Genomic DNA, 17,846 nt, shown 5'->3' with positions numbered 1-17,846 from the left:
TGCATTGTTACTTGTATTCTTGATAATTGCCATTCTAACTAGAGTGAGATGAAATAAGAAAAGATAGCCTCTTCAACAAATGGTGCTGGGAAAACTGGAAATCCATGTGTAGTAGAATAATATTTAACCCCTATCTCTCATCTTTAATCAACTCAAAGTGGATCAAAGACCTAGGAATTAGACCAGAAACCTTGCACATACTGGGAGAACATCTAGGCCCAATATTACAACATATGGGCTTAGAAACTGACTTTCTTAACAAGACTCCTAAAGCGCAAGAAGTAAAATCGAAAATCAATAAATGGGATGACATCAAACTAAAAAGCTTCTTCACAGCAAAGGAAATAATCAAGAATATGAGGAGCTGGGCTTGGTGTTGCATGCCTGTGATCCCAGCGACTTGGGAGGCTGAGGCAAGAGGATCACCAGTACAAAGCCAGCCTTAGCAACTTAGTGAGGCCCTAAGAAATTCAGCGACACCCTGTCTCTAAATAAAATATTTTAAAAGGGCTGGAGGTGTGTCTCAGCAGTTTAATCCCCTGGGTTCAATCCCTTGTACACACACACAAAAAAAAAAAAGAGTGTTAAGAGAGAGTCTACAGAATGAGAGAAAATCTTTGCCACCTGCAACTCAGGGCATTCATTTCCAAGTTATACAAAGAACTCAAAAAAACTTAACACTAAACAAACAAACAAACAAACAAACCCAATCAATAAATGGGCAAAGGTACTAAACAAACACATCTTAAAAGAATAAATACGAATGGTCAATAAATACATGAATAAATGGTCAACATCTCTAGTAATTAGAAAACTGCAAATTAAAACTACTCTTGAGATTCATTTGCCCCATTAGGGCAGAGGCTCAGTGAACCCCTGAAGGCCTGGCACCCCCAATGGATGTGGTTCTGCCAGTCACTAGGCTCACCCAACGTTTTGGGGAGGTTTTCTTAATATTTTTTCCAATTTTTTTATTGTGTTAAAATACACTTAGCATAAAGCCATCTTAACCATTTTTCATTGTACACTTCAGTGATACTAAGTATACTTATACTGTTGTGTAACCTTCATGACCCTCCATCTCCAGAACTCTTTTGATCTTATAAAACTAAAACTGCACCCGTAAAAAATGTTTCCCCTGGGGCCTGGGGTTGTGGCTCAGTGGTGGAGCATTTGCCTGGCATGTGTGAGGCACTGGGTTTCATTCTCAGCACCACATAAAAATAAATAAAAGTCCAACCCAACTAAAAAATAATTATAAAAAAAAAGTTTCCCCTGGCGACCACTATTCTGTCTCTGTGATTCTGATGACTCCAGGTACCTCAGAGAAGTGGAGTCTGTGTGTGTGTGTGTGTGTGTGTGTGTGTGTGTGTGTGTGTGTGTGTCTTCTTTCCTCTCTCCATCTCCGGATGCTCACCTCCTCCTCCTGGATGGCTTACCTCTCTGGGACATTGGGTGCTGTTGGCATGTGGGTTCGGAGCACTCTCCCACCTCCAGCCTTGCTGCATTTTCCTTCTGGGTGCTAACTGGCCTCTCTTTTGTCTCTGTCCCCTCCGACTCTGCTATTGGTTAGCTGACGGTAGGGAAAGTGTCCAGCGGAATAGGGGCTGCAGCTGAAGTCCTGGTCAATCTGTACTTGAATGATCACAGACGTAAGACCCAGGCCACCTCTCCAGACCTGGTAAGGACATGCGCTCTCAGCCTTCACCTGCAGACACTGGCCCTGGCCTCCTAGGGGGGAGCATGGGCGGTGGAGAGGACGACGGCCCAGCCCCCTGAAAGCTCCCCTTCTCTGGGAACAAGAGAAACGGGCTGGGCCTGAGCAGAGGCGCCAGGGAAGCCGCGTTTCCTTAAAGACGAACTTCACTCAGGTCCTCTGTGGGACTGTCTGTGGCTCTGGAGAAGGAGGGTCCATGTTGTCAGTGTTTGGTGCCGACCTGAATGGCCCTGTGTGTTGGATGGGGAACCGAGTAGTGGAGAGAACACAAGAGCTTCCCTCTCGTTCTCCCTCCTCACATGAGGCTGCTTGCTGCCACCACCAGCCACGTGCATTGACAGTTTGTCTCCCCTTGGCACATTGTCTTGGAACTGCCCAGGGCTGGGCTGTCCTGGCCCACGTCTCCCCTCTACCTTTGCCTGTGATGGTTTGTCAGACTCAAGTTCTCCCTTATTGACACTCTCTTGAGCAGACTTGAGGCCACCAGCTTTGCTTGTCTGACCTAGTCACTGCAGAGAGCAAGGACATGTAGAACATCCTCAGCAGGATCGTGTCAGTAACCCCCTCTGGAGCCAGTGATGTTTATCTCCTATAGAGAATACCACTGGGCAGACACCCAACCCTTCCCAGGGGGGAGTGTGAGTTGTCAAGAAAGCTGGCGTCGTGACACCTGCTCCATCGGACCCTCCCACCCAGAGCCAGAGCAGCCAGTCTGGGGAAGAAGCCCTGTCTCTCCCCAGGGACAGATATCAGGAACCTCTATCTTTGCAGCAAAGATGCGAGCGGCAAACCAGAGTCCAAGATGTCCCCGTAGTTCAGTTTGGAGTTTCTCAGCACCCAGGCCTGGCCCCCGAAGACTCTCTGGACCTCACGCACTGCTCCTCTGTTCCGCCCCAGGAGTCTGTACGGAAGGTGTTCCCACTGAACCTGGGTGGCAGCGACACCTGCTACTTCTGTAAGAAGCGAGTGTACGTGATGGAGCGGCTGAGCGCCGAGGGCCACTTCTTCCACCGCGAGTGCTTCCGCTGCAGCGTCTGTGCCACCACCCTGCACCTGGCCGCCTACACCTTCGACTGTGATGAAGGTAAACCCCCGCAGCCAGGAGGGCACTGGCTCTGGCCTCAGCTGTGACCTTCCCAGCCCTGAGGAGGTTCTAGGACACCCAACCCTTCCCAGGGGGGAGTGTGAGTTGTCAAGAAAGCTGTTTAGAGAACCTGGGAGCCCCAGCTGCAGAGGCCACCTGTGTTGTGAGGGACCGGGAAGCCATGGCCACCACCACAGTATGCCGCGCTCTGGTGGCACCCAGGTTCTGAGGGCTCTATATAAATCTTCTCATTTAGCCACACCACCTTCCATGGTCCCTGAGTACCCAAGAAAATCAACCCTGATAACAGGGTGTACTACATGATGGCCTATTGGTAGTATTTATAAAATATGAGTTATTAAAAAATGACCTTGATAATAACATTTCCTCTGATAAGTGGCCTACCAGAGATCATCAAGGAAGGAGCTCTGCTCAGCACAGCGGTGATGGGTTTGTAATTTCCAGCACTTTCCATTGCACCATCAAGTGTAGCATAGTGCTTAGGATGACATACCCTCCAACTCACAGGCCAGCTTCAAATTCAGATTACACCTGCTAGCCATATAACCTGGGCCTGTGATTTAACCTCTTGGTCTCTCAGTTTCCTTGTCTGTAAAGTAAGGATGATAATAGTACTTAGCTCAGGAGATTGTTGTGAGTTATTTACGTGAAGCGTTTAGACTAGCGCCTGACGCACAGGAAGTCCCACACCAAGTTCTTCACTATTGTTCTTGTTGCCATCACTGTTTTTACTATCGTAGCAGAGAGCAGGGAAACTTTTTCTGGAAGGTACCCAGTGGTCCTGGGCAGTGGCCAGTTACCCAGCATGTCCCCCGTCGGCATCTTTTCTTGCCTGACACAGCTTTCCCTTGTTCTCAGCCTTCCCTACTCCCGAGGGATTCCGGAAAGAAGGACCAAGAGTGCTGATACTCAGAGCTACCATTTTGCTCCCTGGGAGCCCCCATTGCTGGAGCTTTCTCTAAAGCAACAAAGAGTGCAGCTGTCTCATCTCAGGGCCACATTTTTAGGGCAGGTGACAGATGCCATTTCTCAAGGTTGAGTGGATCTGGGCTGATTTTTATTAATGATGTATTCTAAGTTGGATAGCCATGGGACCTTGGCTTATGTCTACTGTGGCTGTTTTACAGGGGGAAAAAAATTGTATGTGTATGTGTGTCTCTTTGTCTTTTTACAGGCAAATTTTACTGCAAGCCTCATTTCAGTCACTATAAAACCAATAGCAAACAACGGAAGAGGCGGGCAGAGCTGAAGCAGCAAAGAGAGGTATGTTCTATCTTGAGTGTTGGTGGGACAGGGAAACCCCTTAAGAGGAGAAGGTCAAGCATTCCTCAATGTTAGACCAACTTTTATGGCCCTGGGGGGGGGGGGGGACAAAAACTACCCTCAGATAAAAAAAAAAAAGAGCCTCCACTTCCTGGTGTGGGTGGTTCCTGTGCATGGTCTGTGGTCTGTTGAGCCAGCCTCTGGGGTTTGTCCCATTCCAGATGCCAGTTCCCAGGTAAGTGGTTGGCTGGCTTCTCCTGAAGCCAAGGACAGTATTTGCTCAGCCACATAAAGCCACATGGTCACTCTGTGCCTGGGGCCCACCTGGCCACAAGGTGCTGTTTGCAGGAGGAACACCTGATATAAGGTCAGCTTTTCACCCTTCCTGGTCCTTCCCCAGGCCCTTCAATGTCAGCTTAAAGCCCAGCCCACTGAGTTTATAGATGAGGCAGCGCCCCCTCTGGCAGCTCTTAGCAAATACCTTTTCTCTGGATTGATGAATCACCCACCACCATAAAACCACAACCTAAAACTTTTTTCTAATAATACAAGTAATGTAGTCTCAATGTAAAAAAATAGGGGTGATGGATTTTAAAACATATAAAGAAGAAAAGTTAATCACTGTACTCTGAAAAAACTACCCCGTCCAGACTTTTTTCCTAGGTATTCTTAACCCAGTTAGAATCCTATCTATCTCCACAGTTTCATTTCCTCCTTTTCCTTTTTCTTTTTTTAATCAACAGTGTATCAATAACAGTTTTCCATGATGTTAAAAATTCTTTGGGATTCTAATTTTTAATGCCTATAATAGATCCTATTTTATGCATGATCAATAACCTACTTCACTAGCCCCACGTTTGGACTTACACTTTGGTATTTTTATCTTACAAATGTTTTTTTTTACAATGAATGTCTTTATATGCAAATCTTCACCTGTGTTTCAAAATATTATCTTAGTATAAATCACTACAAGTTGGGTTGCTGGTCAAAGGGCAACCATTTATTTTGAAGCCTCATGAACTATATGGTCAGTTTATCCCCCCAAAAGTTGTGCCCATATTCAGCATCATGAGTGGGGCCTGAGACTATTTGGGGGGTGAACCCACAGTTTGCCAAGTTAGAGTTTCTCTGGCCCTCTCAGTCTGCTTTGTTGGAGGAGTCCTCTGTGAGAGTCGTGGACTAAATGCCCTCATTTTGGTCTCTTTCTCAGAAGGAGGGGACGTGGCAGGAGCAAGAAGTCCCTCAGCGAGACACTCCCACGGAAAGTTCTTGTGCAGTGGCTGCCATTGGCACACCAGAAGGTAGCCCCCCAGGTATCTCCACCTCCTTCTTTAGGAGAGCCCTGAGCTGGCCTCTCAGGCTGCAGAGGGACCTGCTCCGCCTCCCCTGGGGCCTGCTTAACTGGATGCAGGGACTCCTGCAAGCTGCCGGCCTCCATTTCAGGGACAATGCTTACAACTACTGCTACATGTACGAGCTTCTGAGCCTTGGGCTGCCACTTCTCTGGGCCTTCGCTGAGGTCCTGGCAACCATGTACCGGGAGTCTGAGGATTCCCTCGAGAGCATTCGAAGCTGGGTGCTCAGGTGCATCCCCATCAAGCTCCAGTGAAGCCCCTGGCTGTCCCAAAGTGCCTTAACATTTCCATAGTTTAGATGGCAGTGTGTTTGTAGTTTGCAAAGGCTCTGGCCAGGAAGTCTAGTGTCTATAACCAATTAGCTCCAAGCCAAAGAGTTTCACATTGGCCACCTATGACTGGCCTTGACAGGATGAACATCTAGCCATGGTGCTAGGGCCAGGGATGACATGAAGGATGTGTTTTATAACTTTGTACTGTTTTTTATACCAAAGCGAGCCATATTTCTGGGTTTACATTTCAATTTTTTAACTTTCACTAAGCCAAGAAAAAACATTTTTTTTTCTAAAGTGTCAGTTTTTCTAAACATGGGTTTGAAGTTTATAATCGGTTGTACAAGCCCCTTCCACATTCTAGTGAGTTGTAATAATCGCTACCTGCAAAGTTAACAGTCTGGGATTTATATACACAAAAGTGAATGTGCGATCTTCTGACAAGTGCCTTTTGACTTTTGTAACTGGATGCCCCTTGTCAACAGTGGGCATGTTTTTTTTGTTGTTGTTGTTGTTTTGGGTTTTTTTTTTTTTCCAATATGAAAGCATAATGATTTTGGAAGAAAAGAATAATAGAATGAATGCACATAGCAATGTGTAGTTGACTCTGTCCTCCAGAGGGAGGACCATTTTCTCTTTTGTTTTGATATAAAAGAAACTTAAGGGCTTTTTCCCACACCAAATCATAAGCCAGTGTTGCAGAACCACAGGGTTTCAGATTGTTGCAAACCTACATTTTTCCTTCCACTAATGGGCACTGCAGGGAAAGCCCAATGGCACTTGACCCCAGAGATCCATCAAGCTGATGCCATACTGAGGACAAGCTATTTCAGTTGGTGGCATTTGGGCCTCTAAAAGATAAGGCCGCTCAGGGAGAGGAAGAAGTCACCCCCTCCCTTGGTGTTAGCTGAGCCTGAGGGTGCTTGTGAGCCCTTGGGAAGCATGGCCTGCCTAGTGGTCCTTGTCTACAGGTGCCCAGCCACATGGTCCTAACATTTAGGGTCCAGGTTCATGTGACCCTAGCAAAAAGGGTGTTTGCACTCCAGGGGGATCTCTGCGGCATTCTTGACCTGCAGAGAGGGCTAGGAATGGACCAATTCAATGAAATGGGTCCTGTCAGAGCAAAAAATGAGTATGAGGCCCACCTGCATGTTTTACTCAGGGTGTCTGGCAGAGCCCTCAGCTGTCCCCACCCCGACTCTACCTGGACATGCACAGCTGCAGGATCTGGTTGAGCAACTGAGGAGCTGATAGAGAAAGACCCTCTAGGGGTTCAGTGTACCCACAGTCTTTAGGCTCACGAGGCCTCTGAGTAAATACTACCTCTAGAGATTCCTCTAGATCCAGGGCTGGAACCTGGTGCATGTGAGGAGCCAGAGTTCTCGAGGACATGAGATGACAAGTTTCTATGGGGGGTGGGGGAGGAAATAGGGGTTGCAAAATTTCGACAATCACTTCCCTGAAATCCTTGGGGGAAAACAGCAGCCCGACTGTGGCCAAGTCTGTGGGAACCGGCTCCTCTGACTCGCATTGTATTTTTCTCATGTGTTGCTGGGATTTCAATGTTACGCACGATGGAGGAGCTGTTGGTTCCTTTTATGTTTGATTTAAATTCTTGAGGTCACGATGTGGACAGCCGTGTTACTGTGATTGCCACCAGCTCAGGGTGGGCTGATCCCCTTTGTGAAGCTGGGGTTTCTGGTCATAAGGAGACTGGTTTGAATTACTGTAATAGAGGGGGTTGTGCCTGTCACAAGCCTGAGATATTTGTATGTTCTGAGACCGTGAACCTTCCTGGTGAGCAGCACCGACACATGGGTGGATCCTGGGATGGGGGCAGACACCTCGAGGCCTCTGCTACGTATTCAAGGATAAATATAAGGCACCAGAGTAAAAGTGGGACAAAGAGAATATGGAGATGGGAGGTCTCTCAGTCGGGTAGAGCAGAGCATTGACAATATGCAGACCACATGTGTCCACTCCTGTCAATCAGCAGCTGGTCACCACCAGAAAGGTTCATCTCTCCTAATTGAGGTGACTTGTTGGGAGAAGTTTTCCTTTTTTTTTTTTTTTAACGGTTTCCTGACTTTCAACTTGAGTGCCTTCTCCTATCGTCATTCATTTCTTCTTTGCCACCCAGCTAAGATCTCTTTTCTGTCTTTCTCTTTCCAACCTTACACTGTGGCCGTCAGTTCATTTCAGCCTTCCAGTGCTACACCCACTTCTTGGCTGACACACTTCTGCTCTAAGGTGACTGATTTTCTTGGCAATTTTCAGAGAGTGGTGCTAACCCCTAACCTGCTTTCCGTACCCCGTCCTCCCCGCCCCCAGTACTGGTTGTGCTAATTGTGAGTGTCTTGCATACTAACGGACTCATTTGGTGGCATGGATAGTTAACAGCGTGGGGTGGTGTTCAGCTCAAAAGCCATGTTCTAATTTCACTTCCCCTGGAGCCAGCAGCCTGTTCCACACCAAGTGCATGCCCCACCTCTCCTCTGTTCCCTGGGCCAGTTTGAGTGCATGTTTTCCAATGGCACCTGCAAAGCCACTTGCCTTCTTGGGAGGGTTAACCCTGAGACAGTACCTTATAGGGAGGGCTCTGTCACCCTTGAAAAGAATGCTTTTGTCTAACAACCTCTGAAAACTGTCCTGTACAGTAGCGTCTTTTTATTTTGGTTCTAACATAATTACTAAATGCCATTGACCCAAATCACAGGCGATTCATTTTGTAGGGATTTTTAAAAATATTTGCTCTCAGGCTTCATCACAAGTTTGACCCTTGCTGTGTATTGTGAACATGTCATCACACTATTCTAGCAAATCCTTCCTCTATGGCAGCCTGCACCATAGATTCAAGGGGTTGGCGGGTGCTCTTCTTATCCCCCGTGGCTCCTAAAGCCCCAATAATTCAGGAGCTTTAAACAAGGTAGTCACTGTCACAGGAGAGAAATGGCTTTGAGAAATGACCGAGGTCAACCCCAGGCCTGGAACCAAGTTTAAATGCTCCTGTGACTTGTCTTAAAGCACATATTCCTGCAGCCTCATTGACCTGGAGCAGCAGGACAATCAAAGTGCTCCTCAAAGAACCAGCATATCATGTGCTGTGGAGCTGTTGAGGCCAGGCCTCGCAGTCTCAGGCTGCAGTTGGTGTCTGTCCTGCATGGAGCCAGAACCACCCTGACCTCTGAGCCTCTGCCCAGCCCTGCATGCCGCATCCCTCGCTGCATTGGTGTAGAGCCTGGCCAGTACGAAGTCGTTGCTCTTGTCTTATCTTCTCTTGCAGAGTCTCCCTCCCTTTCTAGAATGTCTACCAAAGAGAGCCTTCCTCCCTCTCAGCCTCTCTTTAGCTAGCCTCCCTCTCTCATTGCAAGGCATGTCTGTGACCTTTGGTGATCATTTACAGTGCCACGTGGAACCCTGTATTTTGCACACAGCAAACAATGTTTAGCTTTATTTATGGTATTTGATGCTGTAAATGAAAATAAATATGGTTCTTTATAAAGCTCATTGTTTCCTCTCTTCTTTGCCATGGAAACTCCTAAAAACTCAAATACAGGGATAGGTTTAGGGAGTCTGTCTTCCCTAAACCGCTGGTGGGACTTGCACTTGTGGTGACATGGGATTCTCTGGGGCTGCGCTGGGACACTCCAAAATATTACCCAGGGGTAATATTTGGAAAATGTCACCAATACTCCGGGGCCAAGCTTTGGGATCTCTTCCTTGAAAACTCATGGTACTCTGCTATTCTAAATGCTGGGCAGAGTAGGTGAGGGTCAGTGTGACTTCTGCTCTTAGGAACAGACTGTAGACTGCTCCCTGCACCCATTTCCCCCACACTTCCAAGCCAGAGCCCTGATGAGCTTTGCCAATGAACTTTCAGGATTTAGGCCCCTAGAGAGCAAAGGTTGGGTCTTGAACATTTTACACTGCTCCAGCTGAGTGGTGGGTGGAAGGTAAAGAGGAAAGAGGGATACCCGTCAGGATGGCAGTGAACACAGCAGGTGTGCTCTCATCACATGGAGAGCCATTCACCATCCCCTACCCACAAAAGTTCCGGTCATTCAGCACCTTCTGAGTCCAGCTCCCAGGGCAGGCTCCACCCAACTGCAGGCTGTGTTCAGGGGAAGGATTTGGAGCTTCACTCTGCTAGGCTACATAGTGCCCCTGGGCAGAGGCCTGCCATCGCCAGGCCTGATGTAGCGGGGTTTCCGACACTGATATGACAAGCCACCTGTGAACTTTATGAGGGCTCCGCACCTCCAAAGGAGCAGATTTGGGGCCCTGGTCTCCAGCTTACCTGCTGGTGCCTGGATCTGCCTTCAGAGCCAACTCAGGTCATGACCAAGGGTCTTGTACTCCTTTCCTTCCATCCAAGGAAAGACGTGAGGGACCGGAAGCCAGCTAGCAGGTTTGGCAAGTGTCTCATTCCTTTACTTACCTATCCTAGCCATTACTCTAGATTCTGGGGATACAGCAGTGGACGACCCAAAATCCCTATATCTCCCTGCATTTTAGAGATATGTGTCTCAGAACTGCTGTCCTAGATCTGATTCATCTTATTTGTTTACCTGTGTTTGTTCATTTACTCAATTGATCATTACTGAGCATCTACTGTGTGCTGGGAATGCAGCAGGGAATGAAACAGACAAGAATCTTCCACTCTGTAGAGCTCAGGGTTTGGTTTTGATTTTTCTTTAGAGTTGGATTAAAGCAACATTCTTCCAAGTGTGGTACCCCAAGAGTTGCTTCACAAATAGAGAGTTCCATAGTCACAAAGTTTGAGAAATGTTTTATACTGATCTTGCCAGTCCTTCTGAACCTTGAGATGCACAAGATTCATTAGCATGTTAAAGGTCTCCCTAGGAGTCCTCTGGTGAACAAGCTTAATTAATTGTTCATATTGGCTTCCCATTCTTACTTGGAAATTTTGTTGTTGATTCGGTTTGGATATTACAATCTACAGAAATAGCATTTGGTAGAATATTCTTTAACCACATTAAAGACTTACATTCTAAAAGTAAAATAATATAATTAAATATTAAATTATAATTTCCCACCACCACAGACTCAATACACACACATATATATATTTGTGTATGTGTACATATGTGTGTGTGTTTGTGTATACATACAATAGAATTAAACATCAGCTCATGGAGTGACAATTCTCTAAGTTTTAATACCTGTAAAAGAAAAAAAAAATATGTAGACAAAACATGAGACAAATCTGACTATGCATTTTTTAAAACAGCATATAATAGTAAAATTTAAAATCTTTTAGGCAAACTGAGGAAAAATATGAATTAATAAGGTTAAAAAGTCAAATGCCATGGTATTTAAAGAGTTCCTTGACTGCTGGCCTTCCCAGGTCCCTCCCCCAGTGGAAGTGATCCATTCGTATTTATTTATGACCAGAAGATAAATGCACAAAGGCTGCAAACAAATAATTTCACTTAAGCAGATTAAAAAGCTAAACACTAAGAAGAAAAAAGAAAGCATTTACAGAAAAGTTCTTTCTTGCCTTCCAAAGGAATGTAAATTACTTATGCTGTACCACTGACTTAGCAAGATTGCAAGAGAAAATAAGAACTTAGTATTGAGTTAAACATACTCTGGGACAGTCTTTTACTGGAAAGCAATATGGCAATTATTATTAAGATCCAGAAGCCGGGCTCAGTGGTACATACCTGTAATCCCAGCAACTCTGGAGGCTGAGGCAGGAGGATCTCTCAAGGGCAGCCTCAGCAACGTAACAAGACCTTGTCTCTAAATAAAATATTTTTAAAAGGGCTGGAGATGTGGCTCAGTGATTAAGCACCCCTGGGTTCAATCTCCAGTACCAAAAAAAAAAAAAAAAAAATAGATTCAGAAAAGGGCTATGACCTCTCAGCCCAATAATCCTACCCCAGGGAATGTATTCTAAAGAAATAACCCAACAGAAGGAATAAATCTGTTTTGCTTGAATACTAAGTAGAGTTAAGTAGGTCAACCAGAGTGGGGGAGCTGCTCTCCTTTATTTCTGTGAACTCATTCATTTTTATAACTTTTGTTTTCAATTCCTTAAATAAGTAAAAGAAAGTTTCTGCCTCCTCCACTGGCCCAGCTATTACATGGCGAGCATTTTCTCTGTGCAGCACTGGGCCAAGGACTTAATACACAGCTGCTCATTAGCACTTCACCTCCTGGTGAAAACCTTGAGGTCAGCACTAATGGTAAGAAGACCCTGTTAAAGTAGCTCACTGGTACCAGAGAGGCGAGTCTACAGCGACCTCTTCAACTGTGAAGGCTCAAGAGAGGCCACCAGGGCCCCGGCTCAGAGCCAGGCGCCTGTTCTAAGGGTCCTTGGTGTATGATAAGGGCCCTGGACTTGGCCAAGCCCTGGCTTTGACTCCTGGCATTTTGTTCTGATTTGGCGACATTGGCCAAGTTCCCTCTGCAAACCGGGACCAAACAAAACCTCAGCATAGCATTTTGTGAAGGTGAAACCCATGAGCCGAGCACTCAGCCTGAGCCACAGTGCTCTGCTGAGCCCAGGAAGACTTTCTGCAGACACTCTAGATCAGCTGGAGCTTAGAACACCTGGCAGAACATCTTCAGGTTGAGGACTAGGCAGAGGCCCAGTGCTCACTGGGCAACCCCATCTATTTCTTTCTAGTTCTCTAGCTTCCCCAGCCACCCACCTACCGATCCCCAGACCTCAGTTCTAGAGCCCCCTTCCCTCCCTCCACTGCCAACAGGACTTGAGTTTGCTTTAGAGAGTGCCCAAGTCACAATAAGAGGGAACACAGTCCTGGCTCTGTTTCCAGCCATCTACCCACCACCTCCCTACCCACACCTCCACCTGCGCTCTACCAGGGCGTCCAGCTCAGACCACCTCCAATCCTGATTTCCCCTGAAATGGGCTCCGCCCTTGGCTGCCCCCATTGTTGCAAACAGCAATTCCCCTCTTCCTGTTGCTCATCCCCCAATGCTGGGGGTCATTCTTGATTCTACTTTCTCTTGGCCCCACATCCAACCCATCAGCAAATCCCAACAGCAGCAGAATATGTCGCCTCCTCACCACCTTCACACTAGCTGGCCTTAGCCACTATTGTTCCTTCCTGGATTATGGCAGTGGCCTCCTAGGAGGCTCCTCTACTTCTCCCTCTACCCCTCAATCTATTTTCAACACTCATATGGAGGGATCCTCTAAGTCAGGTCTCCTGCTCAGAGATCCTCCCCACCCCCAGCTCCCCAGCTCCTACCTTGTAAACTCCAAAGGCAAACATTAGTTCAAGGGTCTCTATCCAGCCTGGCCTTGCACTCTGACCTATTCGTCTCCTTCACACACTATTCCAGACACACCGACTTCCTACACCTGTGCATTCTGCCTTAAAGCCTTTGCACTGGCTGTTCCCTCTGCCAAGAATACCCTTCCCAGTATCCATATGGCTGCTCCTGTCCTTTGCTCAAGTCTGTTCAGGCTGTCACTCTCAGGGAGGTGTCCTTGTAGCACTGTAGGCTGCACCCCTAGGCGATCCTACTCACCTTACCTACTAGGGTTTTTTTTTCCACATTTATCACCTTCAGCTCTGCCATGTAACTCAATCATTCGAGTTGTGTATTGTTTATGTTTTGCTCTGTGCTAGGGCATAAGCTCCCTAAGTCTGGGATCTCTGGTTCTTTTGAGTGCTTACGTAACCCCAACAGGTAGAACACACAGGGGCCCTCAGGAAATGCTCGTGGATTATAGGCTCTCTGGTCTGGGCCTCAGGCTGGGAGCTGTCGGAGCCAGGGAAGTTCTTGCTGGCATCCACCGCAGCTCAGGAGGGAGGACTGGAGGAGGAGGAGGACATTGTGCATCCTGCTGCATCTGTAGACCCTTTGATTTTGACAGAAGCCTTGTTTTTGCCTTCTGAGGGGAATCATCCCCACACAGTTCTCTTGTCACAAAGTGACAGGTGGGCTTGGGTGGCTTCTAGCAGGGCTAGGCCAGAGGTTGGCGGTAGAGAGCAGTTCCAGGGGGAACTGGAACAGCGTGTTCCACTTTGGGGCATGATAGCCCATGACACCAGGCCATACACGTCCTCCCACCTCCTTGCTGTCCCCTGCTCTGGGGTCCTGACACAGAAATCCAGATGACAGGATAAAAACAAGGGGAGATGCTACCAGCACCTTGACTAGGGTGGAGCGAAAGCTGCCACTGGATCCCCTACATCAAGACATGTGGGTGGCTCAACTTGGCTTTGACCTTATAAGCCTAGTTGTCCTGTACCTGTAACCAAGGCCAAGGGAGGCTGCTGTCCAGTAGCAACTCCTCAAGTGTGTGTGTGGGGGGGGCCCTAGAGCACCAGAAGATCAGCTGTCCTCTGAGCTGCAGGCTAGTGCCTAGTGGTGGCGGGGGTGGGGTGGGGTGGGAAGAAGAGTCGGGGTCCCAGAACTGAGGCCCTAAACCTGCTGCTGTTGGCCAAACAATCTAGCTCCCTTGCTGCTCTGTAGCGTACAGAGCCAATGGGAAGACACACACGAACTCCCAACACTTGCACCAAAGGAGGGTGGTTCAGGGGGAGCCTCCTCTGAAGACTGGGGCCTATTGTAGGCCCTCCTATGGCTGCCATTTCCCCAGTGCTCGGCCCAGTGTCCAGGATGAGGGTTCTCGGGTAGGAGCTGGTCACCCCTGGGTTTCCAGGGAAGGACCTGGCCTCAGCCCCTTCCGCCAATCAAATTTTGTGGCTTCCTCTTGTTTGCATTTAGTCTAATGTACTGGTCTCTGCACAGAGGCCGTTGCTAAGGCCAGGCAGGGCCCTCCGAGTAACACTACCTGCCCTGGCTTCAGGACAGTGGAGGGTGTGCCTGTGTGTCAACAACCAGGCCCATTGGTTGGACCTGGGACGCCTTGTGAGAGTACAGCAAAGCCCAGTAGCCAAGTCCCAGGGTCAGGGGAGGGCCCAGAGGCCCAGCACTACAGTCAACTGATTCTTTCCTGAAGCTCCATGGGTGCTCCCTGAGTATGCCCAGAGGAGTCATGCTCCAAAGACCCCAGGATGGCAGTGGCTGTCTTTGGACATATGCACCTTTATCTTAGAAGACCCCACACTGCACAGGATGTTAGTGCTGCTGTGGGCGAATCTTCCTCCCAGAGCACTTGTGGCATCCCCTGAGGTAGACAGAGGGACTGCCAGCTCAGACCCCTTCCCATGGCCCTCCCCATTCTGCTGGGATCTTTTCAGTGTCCCCTCAGCCATCATGGTCCACCTTACAAGTACCTTGTGCCTAGCGTCCCAGCCATCTACCTATTCATGCTCAGAGACACTGTAGCAGCCCCTGCCCCTGCTCTGCTCTGTATTGGAGAGGCACGGCCTCCACACAGTATGTCATCCAGTGTTCCTTGCAGCTGACTTCCTGTTAGGTGTCACTGCTGGATGCACTGGTGGGAGGCTGAGGGCAAGATCAAGGGAGAAACCAGGGTGCTCTTCCTGCCTCTCTGCCTTGCAGCTGTGGCTGTGGTCCCTGGGCTTTGGTAGCCCCTGCCCTTCCCCCACCCCACTCTCTGGTGGCTTCCCACTGTGTTCATCTCTGAGTTCCTGCACCATCCCCATCTGGCCATTCAGCTGCTCTAACACCTTTGACTCCTTACCTTTCCTCTGTTGAACTCCCTGGTTTCAGCTCCATTTTCCTGATTACACCACTTTATTTCTCAATTTTTATCTACCAAGAGAACAGGGGACACAACAGCAGGGGAGGTTCCTCCAAGCCTAGAGCCAGAAATGACTGGCAATTAGGACCATGGCTCTGTAGTGGCCCTGGACAACTCCTCTGAACCTCAGTTTTCTTTCCTGTAAAATGGAGTTAATAACAATCATGGGGATCGTGTGCTGCTCTGTTATCTTCCTGGGTTCTGGGGTGAGTTGGAAGAGTCTCGAGACGGGTGGAAAACAGGAGTGCCTTCCACTGCGGAACCAGGGCAGCCCAGGACCCTGTGCCAGGCCCAGGCAGGAAAGGGCCTTGGGACTTGGCTGCTGCTGGGGTGGTGTGTGAGGTCAGACATTCCCAGGATGTTGATGGCAATGCCTTCCCCAAGAACTAGAATTCCTGAGTCGCCTCTGTCACCAGGAGCAGGAATCTGGTCCGAGTACTGAGAGGAGCATGAGATGCTTGGTTCTGAGCTGACCTGCTTCCCTCCAGGAGGCCCAGCTGGCTGCTGCTCTGGGAGGTGCAGATCCTTCTCCCCCAACCCACTCCCCACCTGCCATCCTGGTCCCCCCATACCACACACCCCGCCCTTATATAGTCCTGGATTCTCCCTGATCTGAGAGGACTTCAGGCAGAGTCTAAAGTGAAGAGCAGTCTGCTTAGGGGAGGGAGTGAGGGGCTGGCCTCATGCAGCACAGGTGAGCGCCCTGTCCCCTCACCTAGGCAGGCTGCAGACATGGCTGCCTGGTGAGTGGCAGGCCATCAGCTGCAGCAGGTCTGACACTGTGCACTCCTGTGCTGCCTGGGTGAAGTGCTCTCTGGGTTCTGCTTTCCTCCACTCTTCCACTGGTGCAATGATGGTACCCTCCTCTTAGGGCTGTCGGGATATCAGAGATGTGGACACAGAGTGCTGAACAAGCATGGGTGCTGGACAATGAGTTGTGTGGCCTCAGGATGGTTAATAGTACCCCCGCCACTGACACCAGTTCGACCAGTCCTTCCGTGACCCCTAGGTTTGTGAGGACAAGAACCCAAGGTCTCTGGAAGCAAAAATCCTGGCATGGAAATGAGCCCCAGAACCCAAAGTACCTGTGGCTGGATGGAAACAGGAGGGGCATGTCCTTCCTTTGGGGTTTGCCTTGGCTAGCTGGTGGGGGTGCAAAGGAAACACTATCTTCTTGTCTGCAGTCTCTGCATCCCAGTGCCCACCCGTGGCCCCTTCACTAATCACCAGGCTCCACTATGAGACACACTGGCCCTGGCTCTGCAGTACTGGGGCACCATTGGTTAGCCGTGCCCTCCACCCCTCCCGGTCTCCAGGGAGCAACTATTCTACTCCTGAGTCCCACTGGCAAAGCCAAAACTCTCTGGGAGGTCAAAAGAAAAGCAGAACCCTGGGTATCCCTGCAGTTTGGGTCTGGTGCCACCACAGCCTGACTCAGCTACCTGCTGCCACCTCATGCTACCAGGTCACCAGCACCTCCCTGAGTCTCCTCCCCTCTGTGGGTCCCCCAGTCCACCTTCCACTCTGACACAGAGTGGTCTTTCTATGCCACTAATCTGATGATTCCAGTCCCCAGCTCACAACTCTACAGTGGAGGCGCTTGTAGTAAAATCCACCCTGAACCTGCCACTCAAGCTCTTTCATGGTTGGATGTCAAAGGACTCATTTCTGGCTTTTTTTTTTAACATGCCCTCATGTCCTCCAGCCACATGGACTTATTTTCCACTCCCATGCAGATGGCAGCTCTCTCCCACCTTGCTCTTGCTCCAGAGGCCCCTAGAAGTACCATCTCCCCTTCCGTGGGTCAACTCTTGCCCATCCCATGCTCCAGCCTAGTTAAAATGGCACCTTTGACCTAGTGTCTGCTGCATGAAAGTCAGACCTCCCACACCTTCCACCTGTTCACTGCCTGCCTCTAGATAGTTTGCCTTATAATGTAGACATCTATGAACGTGTCTCTTCTTCTCTGAGACAAAAAGAGGTCATTGAAGGCAGAGACCGTGGTGACTGATACATTTCCTAATCCCTAGCATAGGCCCTGGTCAGAGGAGGGTACAGTAGCACCTGTTAGGTGCATGAGTATTGGGCATGTGGTTCACAGGCACACAAACACACCTGTTCTCAGATATAGTCAGGTATGGAGCAGGATCTCAGCCACAATAATTCTGTATAACAAACCTTTCAGATCTTAGTGGCCTATGGCCTCTACTTTCTTGCTCATGAGCCTATGGGTTGGCTGGGCCCTGCAGGTTTAAGGTGGGCTGGGCTCCCATGGGATTGGCCAGGCTGGGCTCCAGGCTATAGGTTGGCTCCAGGTGTGTTCCATGTGCCCTCAACCAGGGACTCGGGCTGAAGGGGCAGCACCATCTGAAATAATTCCTTTCATGGCAATCTAGCATGAGTGACAGGCCAAACCTGCAAGTCCACCTGAACCCTCTGCTCACAACACATCCAAGTG

The 17,846-nt window shown here is 48.9% G+C and overlaps 1 protein-coding gene across 2 annotated transcripts in view; it reads left to right on the top strand.

The window, feature by feature from the left end:
- Positions 1 to 17,846, top strand: part of Mical2 (microtubule associated monooxygenase, calponin and LIM domain containing 2) — a 206,583-nt gene that overhangs the window by 124,860 nt on the left and 63,877 nt on the right. Inside the window, exons 21-24 of one of the 2 annotated variants that reach the window (XM_071616384.1) lie at positions 1,574 to 1,681; positions 2,615 to 2,801; positions 3,997 to 4,085; positions 5,296 to 5,386. In XM_071616384.1, the coding sequence (XP_071472485.1) occupies positions 1,574 to 1,681; positions 2,615 to 2,801; positions 3,997 to 4,085; positions 5,296 to 5,386 (475 nt within the window). Of the gene's footprint in view, positions 1 to 1,573; positions 1,682 to 2,614; positions 2,802 to 3,996; positions 4,086 to 5,295; positions 9,215 to 17,846 lie in introns of those variants that run through there. The other variant, XM_027942426.3, reaches the window with a different exon arrangement.

The sequence above is a fragment of the Marmota flaviventris genome, chromosome 9 (assembly GCF_047511675.1).
Source record: "Marmota flaviventris isolate mMarFla1 chromosome 9, mMarFla1.hap1, whole genome shotgun sequence".
Classification (NCBI taxonomy): domain Eukaryota; kingdom Metazoa; phylum Chordata; class Mammalia; order Rodentia; family Sciuridae; genus Marmota; species Marmota flaviventris.
The sequence above is the reverse complement of the archived record's forward strand: the minus strand, read 5'-3'. Positions and strand labels throughout refer to the sequence as shown.